At 45.0% G+C, this 12765-nt stretch overlaps 1 protein-coding gene across 1 annotated transcript; it reads right to left on the reverse strand.

The window, feature by feature from the left end:
* Positions 1–11923: 11923 nt before the first annotated feature.
* On the reverse strand, positions 11924–12507 carry LOC147964010 (putative E3 ubiquitin-protein ligase ATL44). Its single transcript, XM_087529792.1, has one exon. The coding sequence runs from the start codon at positions 12485–12487 to the stop codon at positions 11924–11926; it is 564 nt and encodes a 187-aa protein (XP_087385918.1). The 5' UTR covers positions 12488–12507.
* Positions 12508–12765: the final 258 nt, after the last annotated feature.

Consider the following 12765-nt stretch of genomic DNA (forward strand, 5'->3'; position numbering starts at 1 on the left):
CATCGTAGTCAACTCCTTGAACTTGTCGAAAAACATCTTAACGACAAGTCGAGCTTTTTAATGGTGACATTTACCATCATTGTCCGTCTTCCTTTTAAAATCCATCTGTACTCAATAGCCTCACGACCATCGAGCTGTTCTGTCAAAGTCTACACTTTGTTTCCATACATGGATCCTCTCTCGGATTTTATGGCCTCGAGCCATTTATCGGAATCCAGGCCCACCATCTCTTCTCCATAGCTCGTAGGTTCATTGTTGTCTAGCAACATGACTTCCAAGACACGATTACGTACCACTCTGAAGTATTACGCATCCTTGTCATCCCACGAGGTTTGGTAGTGACTTGATCTGAAGTTTCATGATCACTATCATAAGCTTCCACTTCAATTGGTGTAGGTGCCACAGGAACAACTCCTGTGCCCTGCCACACACTAGTTGAAGAGACGGTTCAATAACCTCATCAAGTCTCCACCATCCTCCCACTCAATTCTTTCGAGAGAAACTTTTCCTCGAGAAAGGACCCGATTCTAGAAACAATCCCTTATTGCTTTCGGATCTGAGACAGGAGGTATACCCAACTGTTTTGGGTGTCCTATGAAGATGCATTTATCCGCTTTGGGTTCGAGCTTATCAGCCTGAAACTTTTTCACATAAGCGTCACAGCCCCAAACTTTTAAGAAATGATAGCTTAGGTTTCTCTAAACCATAGTTCATACGGTGTCATCTCATCGGAATTACGTGGTGCCCTATTTAAAGTGAATGTGGTTGTCTCTAATGCCTAACCCATAAACTATCGTGGTAATTCGATAAGAGACATCATGGTATGCATCATATCCAATAGGGTGCAGTTATGATGTTCGGACACACCATCACACTATGGTGTTCCAGGCTGTATTAGTTGTGAAACAATTTCCACAATGTCTTAATTCTGTGCCAAACTCATAATTCAGATATTCATCTCTATGATCATATCATAGATATTTTATCCTCTTGTCACGATGATCTTTCAACTTCACCCTGAAATTACTTGAACCTTTCAATAATTCAGACTCGTGATTTATCAAGTAAATATACTCAACATCTACTCAAATCATCTGTGAAGTAAGAACATAACGATATCCACTACATGCCTCAGCACTCATTGGATTGCACACATCAAAATGTATTACTTCCAACAAGTTGCTTTCTAGTTCCATTTTACTGAAAACGAGGCTTTCAGTCATCTTGCCCATGTGGTATGATTTGCATGTCTCAAGTGATTCAAAATCAAGTGAGTCCAAACGGTCCATTTGCATGGAGTTTCTTCATGCATATACACCAATAGACATGGTTCACATGTCTCAAACCTTTCAAAAATGAGTGAGTCCAAAGATCCATCAACATGGAGCCTCTTCATGCGTTTTATACCGATATGACTTAAGTGGCAGTGCCACAAGTAGGTGGTACTATCATTACTATCTTATATCTTTTGGCATGAACATGTGTATCACTATGATCGAGATTCAATGAACCATTCATTTTAGGTGCAAGACCATTGAAGGTATTATTCAAATAAACAGAGTAACCATTATTCTCTTTAAATGAATAACCGTATTGAGATAGACATAATCCAATCATGTCTATGCTCAACGCAAACACCAATCTCGATGGTAGAGGGAGTGTGCGATGCTTGATCATATCAACATTGGAAACACTTCCAACACATATTGTCAGCTCACCTTTAGCTAGTCTCCGTTTATTCCGTAGCTTTTATTTCGAGTTACTAACACTTAGCAACCGAACCGGTATCTAATACCCTGGTGCTACTAGGAGTACTAGTAAAATACACATTAACACAATGTATATCCAATATACTTCTATCGACCTTGCCAGCCTTCTCATCTACCAAGTATCTAGGGTAATTCTGCTCCAGTGGTTGTTCCCCTTATTACAGAAGCACTCAGTCTCGGGTTTGGGTTCAACCTTGGGTTTCTTCACTAGAGCAGCAGCTGAATTGCCGTTTCATGAAGTATCCCTTTGTTCCCTTGCCCTTCTTGAAACTAGTGGTTTCACCAACCATCAACAATTGATGCTCCTTCTTGATTTCTATTTTCGCGGTGTCAAACATCGCGAATATCTCAAGGATCATCATATATGTCCCTGATATATCATAGTTCATCACGAAGCTCTAGCAGCTTGGTGGTAATGACTTCGGAGAACCATCACTATTTCATCTGGAAGATCAACTTCCACTCGATTCAAGCGATTGTTGTACTCAGACAATCTGAGCACAAGCATAGCAATTGAGCTTTTCTCCTTAGTTTGTAGGCTAAGAAAATCATCGGAGGTCTTATACCTCTTGACGTGGCACGAGCTTGAAATCCCAATTTCAGCCCTCGAAACATCTCATATGTTTCGCGACGTTTCAAAACGTCTTCGGTGCCTCAACTCTAAGCCGTTTAACTGAACTATCACGTAGTTATCAAAATGTGTATGTCAGATGTTCGCAACATCCACAGACAACGTTCGAGGTTCAGCACACTGAGCGGTGCATTAAGGACATAAGCCTTCTATGAAGCAATGAGGACAATCCTCAGTTTACGGACCTAGTCCGCATAATTGCTACTGTCAACTTTCAACTAAATTTTCTCTAGGAACATATCTAAATAGTAGAACTGAAGCGCGAGCTACGACATAATTTGCGAAGACCTTTTGACTATGTTCAGGATAATTAAGTTCATCTTATGAACTCCCACTCAGATAGACATCCCTCTAGTCATCTAAGTGATTACATGATCCGAGTCAACTAGGCCGTGTACGATCATCACGTGAGACGGACTAGTCAACATCGGTGAACATCTTCATGTTGATCGTATCTACCATACGACTCATGCTCGACCTTTCGGTCTCTTGTGTTCCGAGGCCATGTCTATACACATGCTAGGCTCGTCAAGTCAACCTAAGTGTTTTGCGTGTGTAAATCTGTCTTACACCCGTTGTATGTGAATGTAAGAATCTATCACACCTGATCATCACGTGGTGCTTCGAAACGACGAACTTTCGCAACGGTGCACAGTTAGGGGGAACACTTTCTTGAAATTTTAATGAGGGATCATCTTATTTACTACCGTCGTTCTAAGCAAATAAGATGTATAAACATGATAAACATCACATGCACTCAAATAATAGTGACATGATATGGCCAATATCATATAGCTCCTTTGATCTCCATCTTGGGGCTCCATGATCATCTTGTCACCGGCATGACACCATGATCTCCATCATCATGATCTCCATCATCGTGTCTCCATGAAGTTGCTCGCCAACTATTACTTCTACTACTACAGCTAACGGTTAGCAATAAAGTAAAGTAATTACATGACGTTTATGTTGACACGCAGGTCATAAATAAATTAAGACAACTCCTATGGCTCCTGCCGGTTGTCATACTCATCGACATGCAAGTCGTGATTCCTATTACAAGAACATGATCATTTCATACATCACATATATCATTCATCACATCCTTTGGCCATATCACATCACATAGCATACCCTGCAAAAACAAGTTAGACGTCCTCTAATTGTTGTTTGCATGTTTTACGTGGCTGCTATGGGTTTCTAGCAAGAACGTTTCTTACCTACGCAAAAACCACAACGTGATATGCCAATTGCTATTTACCCTTCATAAGGACCCTTTTCATCGAATCCGATCCGACTAAAGTAGGAGAGACAGACACCCGCTAGCCACCTTATGCAACTAGTGCATGTCAGTCGGTGGAACCAGTCTCACGTAAGAGTACGTGTAAGGTCGGTCCGGGCCGCTTCATCCCACGATGCCGCCGAATCAAGATAAGACTAGTAACAACAAGCATATTGAACAAAATCAACGCCCACAACTACTTTGTGTTCTACTCGTGCATAGAAACTACGCATAGACCTAGCTCATGATGCCACTGTTGGGGAACGTAGCATAAATTCAAAATTTTCCTACGTGTCACCAAGATCTGTCTATGGAGTCATCTAGCAACGAGGGAGGAGTAGATCTACATACCCTTGTAGATCGCGCGCGGAAGCGTTCAAGAGAACGGGGTTGATGGAGTCGTACTCGTCGTGATCCAAATCACCGATGATCCTAGCGCCGAACGGACGGCACCTCCGCGTTCAACACACGTACGGAGCAGCGACGTCTCCTCCTTCTTGATCCAGCAAGGGGGGAGGAGAGGTTGATGGAGATCCAACAACACGACGGCGTGGTGGTGGAAGTAGCGGGATTCTAACAGGGCTTCGCTAAGCGCTGCGGGAGGAAGGAGATGTGTCACGGGAGGGAGAGGGAGGCGCCAGGCCTTGGGTATGGTTGCCCTCCCTTCCCCCCACTATATATAGGGCCAAGGGAGAGGGGGAGGGCGCAGCCTTTCCCCTTCCTCCAAGGAAGGGTGCGGCCAAGGGGGGGGAGGAGTCCATCCTCCCCAAGGCACCTCGGAGGTGCCTTCCCCCTTTAGGACTCTCCCCTTTTCCTCTTCTCTTGGCGCATGGGCCTCTTGGGGCTGGTGCCCTTGGCCCATATAGGCCAAGGCGCACCCCCTACAGCCCATGTGGCCCCCCAGGGCAGGTGGCCCCACCCGGTGGACCCCCGAGACCCTTTCGGTGGTCCCGGTACAATACCGGTGACCCCGAAACTTGTCCCGATGGCCGAAACAGCACTTCCTATATATAATTCTTTACCTCCGGACCATTCCGGAATTCCTCGTGACGTCCGGGATCTCATCCGGGACTCCGAACAACTTTCAGGTTACCGCATACTAATATCTCTATAACCCTAGCATCACCGAACCTTAAGTGTGTAGACCCTACGGGTTCGGGAGACATGCAGACATGACCGAGATGACTCTCCGGTCAATAACCAACAGCGGGATATGGATACCCATGTTGGCTCCCACATGTTCCACGATGATCTCATCGGATGAACCACGATGTCAAGGACTTAATCAATCCCGTATATAATTCCCTTTGTCTAGCGGTACGATACTTGCCCGAGATTCGATCGTCGGTATCCCGATACCTTGTTCAATCTCGTTACCGGCAAGTCTCTTTACTCGTTTCGTAACACATCATCCCGTGATCAACTCCTTGATCACATTGTGCACATTATGATGATGTCCTACCGAGTTGGCCTAGAGATACCTCTCCGTCACACGGAGTGACAAATCCCAGTCTCGATTCGTGCCAACCCAACAGACACTTTCGGAGATACCCGTAGTGCACCTTTATAGTCACCCAGATACGTTGTGACGTTTGGTACACCCAAAGCACTCCTACGGTATCCGGGAGTTGCACAATCTCATGGTCTAAGGAAATGATACTTGACATTAGAAAAGCTTTAGCATACGAACTACACGATCTAGTGCTATGCTTAGGATTGGGTCTTGTCCATCACATCATTCTTCTAATGATGTGATCCCGTTATCAATGACATCCAATGTCCATGGTCAGGAAACCGTAACCATCTATTGATCAACGAGCCAGTCAACTAGAGGCTTACTAGGGACATGGTGTTGTCTATGTATCCACACATGTATCTGAGTTTCCTATCAATACAATTCTAGCATGGATAATAAACGATTATCATGAACAAGGAAATATAATAATAACTATTTATTATTGCCTCTAGGGTATATTTCCAACACGTATGTATTCGTCTGGCGGGTGACCCACCATACATACGAAACTGGGTATGACTTGTGAAAGGTTCATATTGCCCTTTATATGTTTAGTGAGGAGGGTTATATCGAAGTGTGGCTCATTCATGCAACATGCCATCACCTCTCGACGCTGGCATCGTCTCTCCATTTTTTTGAAAAATAATACTTTATTAATTTGAAATAACGGTTACATCATCTATAATAGAAGGTACAATCTCCTCCATTGGCTCCTCAAACCAGTCTCTACTTTCGGAAAATTTCGCTAACCTAGCCAGTTCATGAGCGACCATATTCGCCTCCCTATTACAATGTTCCAAGCTAGTAAGAAGCAAATCAAGCCAGAAAATAGCAATCATCAAAAATTGTCGTCGCCGCTCCCGCGGAATGTCCTCCATTCTTTATTATATCAATGTCTTCCATATTTTTCTGAGTTAATAATAAGCTGGTTGCATCCCGCCTTTTGTGCCATAAAAAGGCCCAATCTAAGAGCCAAAGCTTCTGCTCTTAGAATGTCCACACTCAATCGGTCTTCCAGTTTCTGCCACCAACTGATTTTCCTTTGTCACCTCTAAGAACAGTTCTAGCTGTGCCTATAGATCATGGTCAAAAGATGCATCCGCATTGAGCTTAACAAATCTCGTAGGGGTCTAATCCACCCCCTTTTTACTCGAAGCATTAGAAATATGGGCATTAACAAACAAAGTTTGCCATTATAGCACGAACCCCGAAGAATTTTGGTATGCGTCTAGTGATTTTCCTTCATGAATTAATTTACGTCTCTCCCACCATAAGCACCAAGCAGTTATGGCATAGTCTCTCCATGCTCGTACCATATGCATCGGATCCTTGATCACTACTCGGTTTCTTCCTTTTTTATCCCAGTTGCAAGTTCATCTTTGACTCATAACTCGGGCCTGGCCTTTTTTGTCCCAGTTGCAAGTCCACCCTCACTCTCAACTATGGCCCGACATTCTTTTTCAGTTGAAATCCCACTCTCAACTCGCAACTAGTGTTGGGGAATGTAGCATGCAATTTCAAAAAAAATTCTACAATCACGCAAGATCTATCTAGGAGATGCATAGCAACGAGAGGAAGAGAGTGTGTCCACGTATCCTCGTACACCGAAAATAAAAGCGTTAGGTTAACGTGGTTGATGTAGTCAAACGTCTTCGCGATCCAACCGATCTTAATACCGAATGTACTGCCAGTGGCGGATCCACCATTGGGGCGAGCTGGGGCGGCCGCCCCAGGTCGCCGGTCGCCGGTAGCAGAGCAGCGACCCCTACCTACCTATCATCCAGCGGCGAGCTGATTTCATGGCAGCGGCAAGCAGTTTTCATGGCGGCGGCTTTTGCTTATTTACAGTTTCTGCGAAGCAGTAGGCGAGGCAGAGCAGAGTGAGATAGTTTGGGCTGGGCTACATGGTTTGGGCTGGTCTGTAGCATTTGCACAATTATGCTTAAGGCCCAAATGATGTAACGCATGCTGCCGAACATAAAATGAATCCAGTATTCGGTATTACTGAATGTATTGGTCTCCCATTGCCCACATTGACCCCCTCATTTTCTCAAAAAAAGAAAAGAAAAATTGACCCCCTCCCAACTCCCAAGCCACCACTGACGAACTTTGCTACAGCTGCGTCGCGGCCAGTTTAGCAGTGTCTATGATTTCCAGCCGCTGCTCCGTGCCGCAGCTTCCAGCGCTATTTTTTTTAAGGGAAAGTCATCATGGCTTGCTTTATTAATTGATCAAAGGCAGTACATCATTCACAAGTATCGGGACTAGGCAGCTCGGCGGCTCCACAGTCCAACTAACAGAAGTCTCATTACAAAAAGAAAAATGAGCATGCACATGCGCTGTTTTATTAAGCGTACGAGAACAATATTTAAAGACGACCTCCCCGATCGAAGTAGACACATCCAGGCATTTTGGCGCTATTTAATGATCTGATGGTTTACAAACCATAAGAAGATTTGATTCGTCTGACATATCTTAAAAATAGGGGAATCGTATATTACATATTCACATATTATAAGTGGATATAGTAAGAGTGACATAACTAGTGCTCCCTCGGTACAGAAATAAAAAGCGCTTAAATCACTACTCTTTACGGAGGGAGTACGTCATGATCTTTTTTTTCAAAATTAGTGATAAGCAGACTTATATACATTTTCATACTATAAAAATGTCTACCTCTACATCCTTTTGTACTTTGCACAATTATCGCACTGGTGCTAATACATTCGTAATTTCGTAGGTCTTGCTTGAGATTGTGAGAATGTATTGTGGCATCAAGTGTGAGCATATCAAGCGACAAAAATCCATGTTAATAGTCTTTAAGGCTTTTTTTAATGTTTTTGATAGTTGAAGGTCATGAATTTTGATTAAGTAGGCTTGCATTTGCAGCTAAAAAAATTAGAACTTAAATTTCTGCCCCGGCTAACTTTGATTCCTGGGTCTGCCACTGCGTATGGCACCTCCGAGTTCAGCAGACGTTCAGCTCGATGACGTCCATCAAACTCTTGATCCAGCAGAGGGTCGGGGGAGAGTTCTGTCAGCACGACGGCGTGGTGACAGTGATGGTGATGTGATCCACGCAGGGCTTTCCCTAAGCACTACGACGCTATGACCGGAGGAGTAAACTGTGGAGGGGGGCACCGCACACGGCTAAGAGAACTATTGGTGTGCCTTTGGGGTGCCCCCGCCCCTGTATATAAAGGAGGGAAGGAGGGGTGGCCGGCCAAGAGGGGCGCGCCATGGGGGAGTCCTACAAGGACTCCTAGTCCTAGTAGGATTCGCCCCCCTTTTTTTTTCCTTTCTTCACAGGAGGGAAAAGAAAGGAGAGCGAGTAGGAAAAGGAAAGGGGGTGGCGCAACCTTCCCTAAACCAATTTGGCCTCCTCCTTTGTGGGGGGCGCACCAGCCCATTGTGGGCTCGTTAGCCTCCCTCCTATGGCCCATGTGGCACATATCTTCCACCGGGGAGTTCCGGTAACCCCTACGGTACTCCGGTATGTACCCGATACACTCCGGAACCCCTCCGGAATTCGTCACATAGTCAAGCTCACGACATCAAGAGGTAGGATATGAACACGCGAAGAACACACATGAGATTCTATGCTGCGTTCAACCTGTGGCTTTTCAGACTCCACTTCTTCTTTTATTGTTCTTACAAAGAACGTGCTAGTCTCCACGATCCATGATGTTTGCGCCAACCCACGAGCAGATCAGGTGTTTCACAAGACTGTCAAGGTTGTTAGAGGCCCTGAGTTCAAACTCTAAGCCTAATGACGTGTGGTGCATAGCGATTGCAAGTGCTGTGCTGAAAACCTAAAAGGACTAGAGTGAGCTACTTAACTAACGAGCACTAACAAGGTATACTACCAGTAGGCAACAACTACCCGGGCAAGCATGCTCCTTTTCATCCCTCAACTTATTGAGATGCTCAATTTGGTCCCTTTGTTGGGGCAGGAAGTACGCTACGATAGAGAAAACAAAATTTTCTTCCGCCAAACCAAGAACATGGTGCGGAGATTGATCACAGGAATGGGGTTTACCACTCGACCCACAGTGACGATGACGGAAAAAGAGTTGGTGAAGTGCGTCCCTGTCTCCTCCTCGTGGATCTCTCAAACATTTCCTCATAGTTCCCTCGAACGGTTCATGCGAGTGTTGCAGGTGCAACACTTCTAAGGTATCCAGATGCGCAGGGAGGAATATCGAGCGATGGACTGCAAGGTCCGATCACACAAAGTGACTTTGTGAGTGGAGGCTGATAGGTCGTTGGATTGGTTGAAACCATTCCAGGTTCTTGCCCCTCCACTTATATAGATGTTAGAAATGGGATCAACACTTGAGGCACATCAGGACTTTAGGCCCATTTTTCACTCGAATCCAATTCGAATGGGCTCCTGCCCCTTAAGTTCATGACCCTATATATAGGTTAACGCACACATGGACATGACTCGAGTCGATAGCTAGTAGTGCCTCCTAGTAGAACGTGCCAACTCTCCTTTGTGCATAGTGTCATATATCGATGAACCTTGTGAATATATCATACGCAACATTTCTTTTGCCTTGCCCTATAGTTGTCGTGATCAAGGCAAGTACTTGCCACTCTTATTGGTAGCTCGACCTTTGTTCTCAAAATCAAGATATAGATTACCGAATCAGGTTAATACTTAACCCAAGTCCCATGATCATGCTTTCAAAATCTGATCACTTGAGAGGGCACTAACAATATCTCTGAGAGTAGGAGGGGCAAATCCCATCTTAGCCAACCATGTCTCACGGCATGTTTCATGACTCATCCAAAATCTACCATTATATATAACTAACTAGTTCGGAGTTGCGTTGATATACCTTAAGTGAGTTGGTCCTCAATATGAGAAGAATATGCCAAGATCTTATGTCTAGGACATGGCATATACATTGTACTTGAGACTAACATGTGGCAATATCTCACCATGTCTCAAAGTGGGTCTGTCCGACTTGGGTATTCTCATCCCTGAGTCCATAATATAGGGTTAGCATATCTATGCCCATGACTTTAGAAACATAGTCATCAATCGAATCTTATATTAGTCAAAGGATATGTGTGTGCATAACGTTATCAACTTGGGACCATTAGAAAAATCATCATACAATATATAGTCTCACAAATAGGACACGTCATTATGGATACATATCAGTGATGATGTTTAAGTACAGAAGTTCATGAATATATAAGACAATAACATCTCACATGATTGCCTCTAGGGTATAAACCAACACCCCTCACTTTAAAACCGGACAAAACGCGGTAATCCACTTTTGAGCACAGGCTCATCTGCACCCACACTAAAAAATCAAAACAAATTCTAGAAAAAATTGAAAAAAATATTTTTTGCATGGTAGATAATTTGATGCGCGAGATCCGCTCCAATTTTCAGATCATTTGGACATCTGAGCACCTCTCGGCAAGAAAGACAAATTCGGGGTCTGTAAGAAAGTTTAGTGTTCTGACCCGATTTTTTTTTGCTGAGAGCTACTCAGACGTCCAAATGACCTGAAAATTGAGTGTACCTCATGCAATGAATTTTCTACCATGCAAAAAAGAATTGGGTTTTTTTATTTTTTTTGTGATTTTGTTTCTGACCGGGTGTAGATAAGTCTGGACACCGAAACATTGCACCTTAATACCCTTCATTAATGAAACTAGACACTTGCCCTTCCACCTCGAGGTGTCATGTTATTATGAGTAAAATGCATCCATGGTCATTGAACATGTCTCAAAAGCTCACTTTGGTCATTATACATAAGAATACGATCAATACGGTCACTATATACGACTTGAGATGATTATACGGTTACCTGCTCACTGTATAGTTTCGTATTTCACTCTGTTGACTGGTCAAACATCATAGCACCCTATCTTTATCTTTATATTGGTCCCACTTGTCAGCAGAAAAAAAAAAGCCATGCATCGCAGAGAATCGAACGGGCTATCCAATGACAGTCTTGTCCAGCTGCACCGCCGCGTGTGTGCATGCATGCATGCACGCTATCGTGCGCGGGCGGGACGGGGCTTTCTGCTCCCTCTGCATGCTACGATCCGTGCGTGCTTTCCAACACAAAAAAGAAAACAATCCTTGTACGGCGGCTGAAAAGTGGTGTGTGCATGCATGTAAGTGTGTTGTGTGGGTGTTAATTAAATAACCGTACCGTTGATCCTCAAAAAAGAAATAACCGTAAAGCTCTACGGATTTAACACAAAGTTGTGTAGGAAAGAGCCACAGAAGTTAGCATACGTGGGCTTCGGCAGAATATCCCTGGTATGATTCTCCAGCGACGTTTATTTTTTCTTTCCCACTAACAAGTGGGGCCCGCATAGGTAGAGAGAGGGTGCTATGATGTTTGACCAGTCAACAGAGTAAAATACGTAGTTATATGATAAGTCATTGATCGTATAATCACCTCAAGTCGTATATAGTGACTGTATTGACTGTATTCTTAAGTACGGTGCAAAGTGCGCTTTCGACACAAGTTCAATGACCGCATATGCATTTTACTCTGTTTTTATTCCCCGTGTAAAGAAATATAAGAGCGTTTAGGATGGTATTTCTTCGGGTCATAATTTGTACATTCCTTCTGTCTATTTTTTCAAATGAACACTCATAAGCTACAATTTTTGACGTGTCAACCTTGGTAAATAATCCCTCTGTACAAAATATATATTGCCCTATACATGTGCCTGCCTACACACTACACAGGCGGCAGCACAGCCGGCGGTTCGGTCTCTACCGCTGCCACTTTGGCAGAGCATGGCCGCTGTGGCGAGAGGTCGCAGCGGCAGATAGGACAAGTGGTGTGCGAGTGCAACCACATGTCGACACACTCGACATGGAAGATGTGCTTGCACGACGGCAGCTGCCGCACCATCTCGCCGTCCTCAAGGTCTTCCAAGCACACAGAGCACAGCTGGGCGCTCCCGCATTCGAGGTCGGCATCGCCATCGGCGTCACGGGATGCGTACGCGAACGTGGGCAACGAGTCGATCGTGGCCTTGCCGAGCCCGAACCGGCATGCTGACAAAGGCACGCCCACTGTGATATCACGCTCGGCGGCGGCGCCGACGCGCCAGCTATTGGGCGCGAGGCACTCACCGATGCCGAAGGCGGTCAGCGCCATGCCGGCGAACAGGAAGGCCTTCCAGACGCTGACGGTGGCGACGAGCACGCAGAACACGAGCGCCAATGCCAAGGACGCCACGACGCCGTAGCAGGCTCCACGCCCGCCGTTGCCGAGCCTTGCAAGCAGATTAGGCATGATCACTCGTGAACGTTTAATTCGAGTAGCTGCTTCACAGGCAGGGTTGTGGGTTGTAGCGGTGCAGGTGTTCCAGCCGGGCGGCATGAAATATATAGTCGATCTGCATCTGAGCTTGAGAACTAGAGCGTGGGGCCGCCGCCCGTAGCTGTGCCCGGGTCTGGGTGGCGCGCGGCGCGCGAAAGATAAACTCGGTGTTTCTTTGACCTCCCGATTCTGGTCAGGTTTCATGCGCCGGCCATACATTAGCAATTGTTTTTTTAGAGATATACATTAGC

The sequence above is a fragment of the Triticum urartu genome, chromosome 6A (genome assembly GCF_056163025.1).
Source record: "Triticum urartu cultivar PI428250 chromosome 6A, HENAU_Tu73, whole genome shotgun sequence".
In the NCBI taxonomy this organism is placed as follows: domain Eukaryota; kingdom Viridiplantae; phylum Streptophyta; class Magnoliopsida; order Poales; family Poaceae; genus Triticum; species Triticum urartu.

Bases quoted from the DNA above. Each gene is read 5' to 3' on its own strand.
- LOC147964010 (XM_087529792.1), bottom strand. From the start codon at position 12,487: ATGCCTAATCTGCTTGCAAGGCTCGGCAACGGCGGGCGTGGAGCCTGC.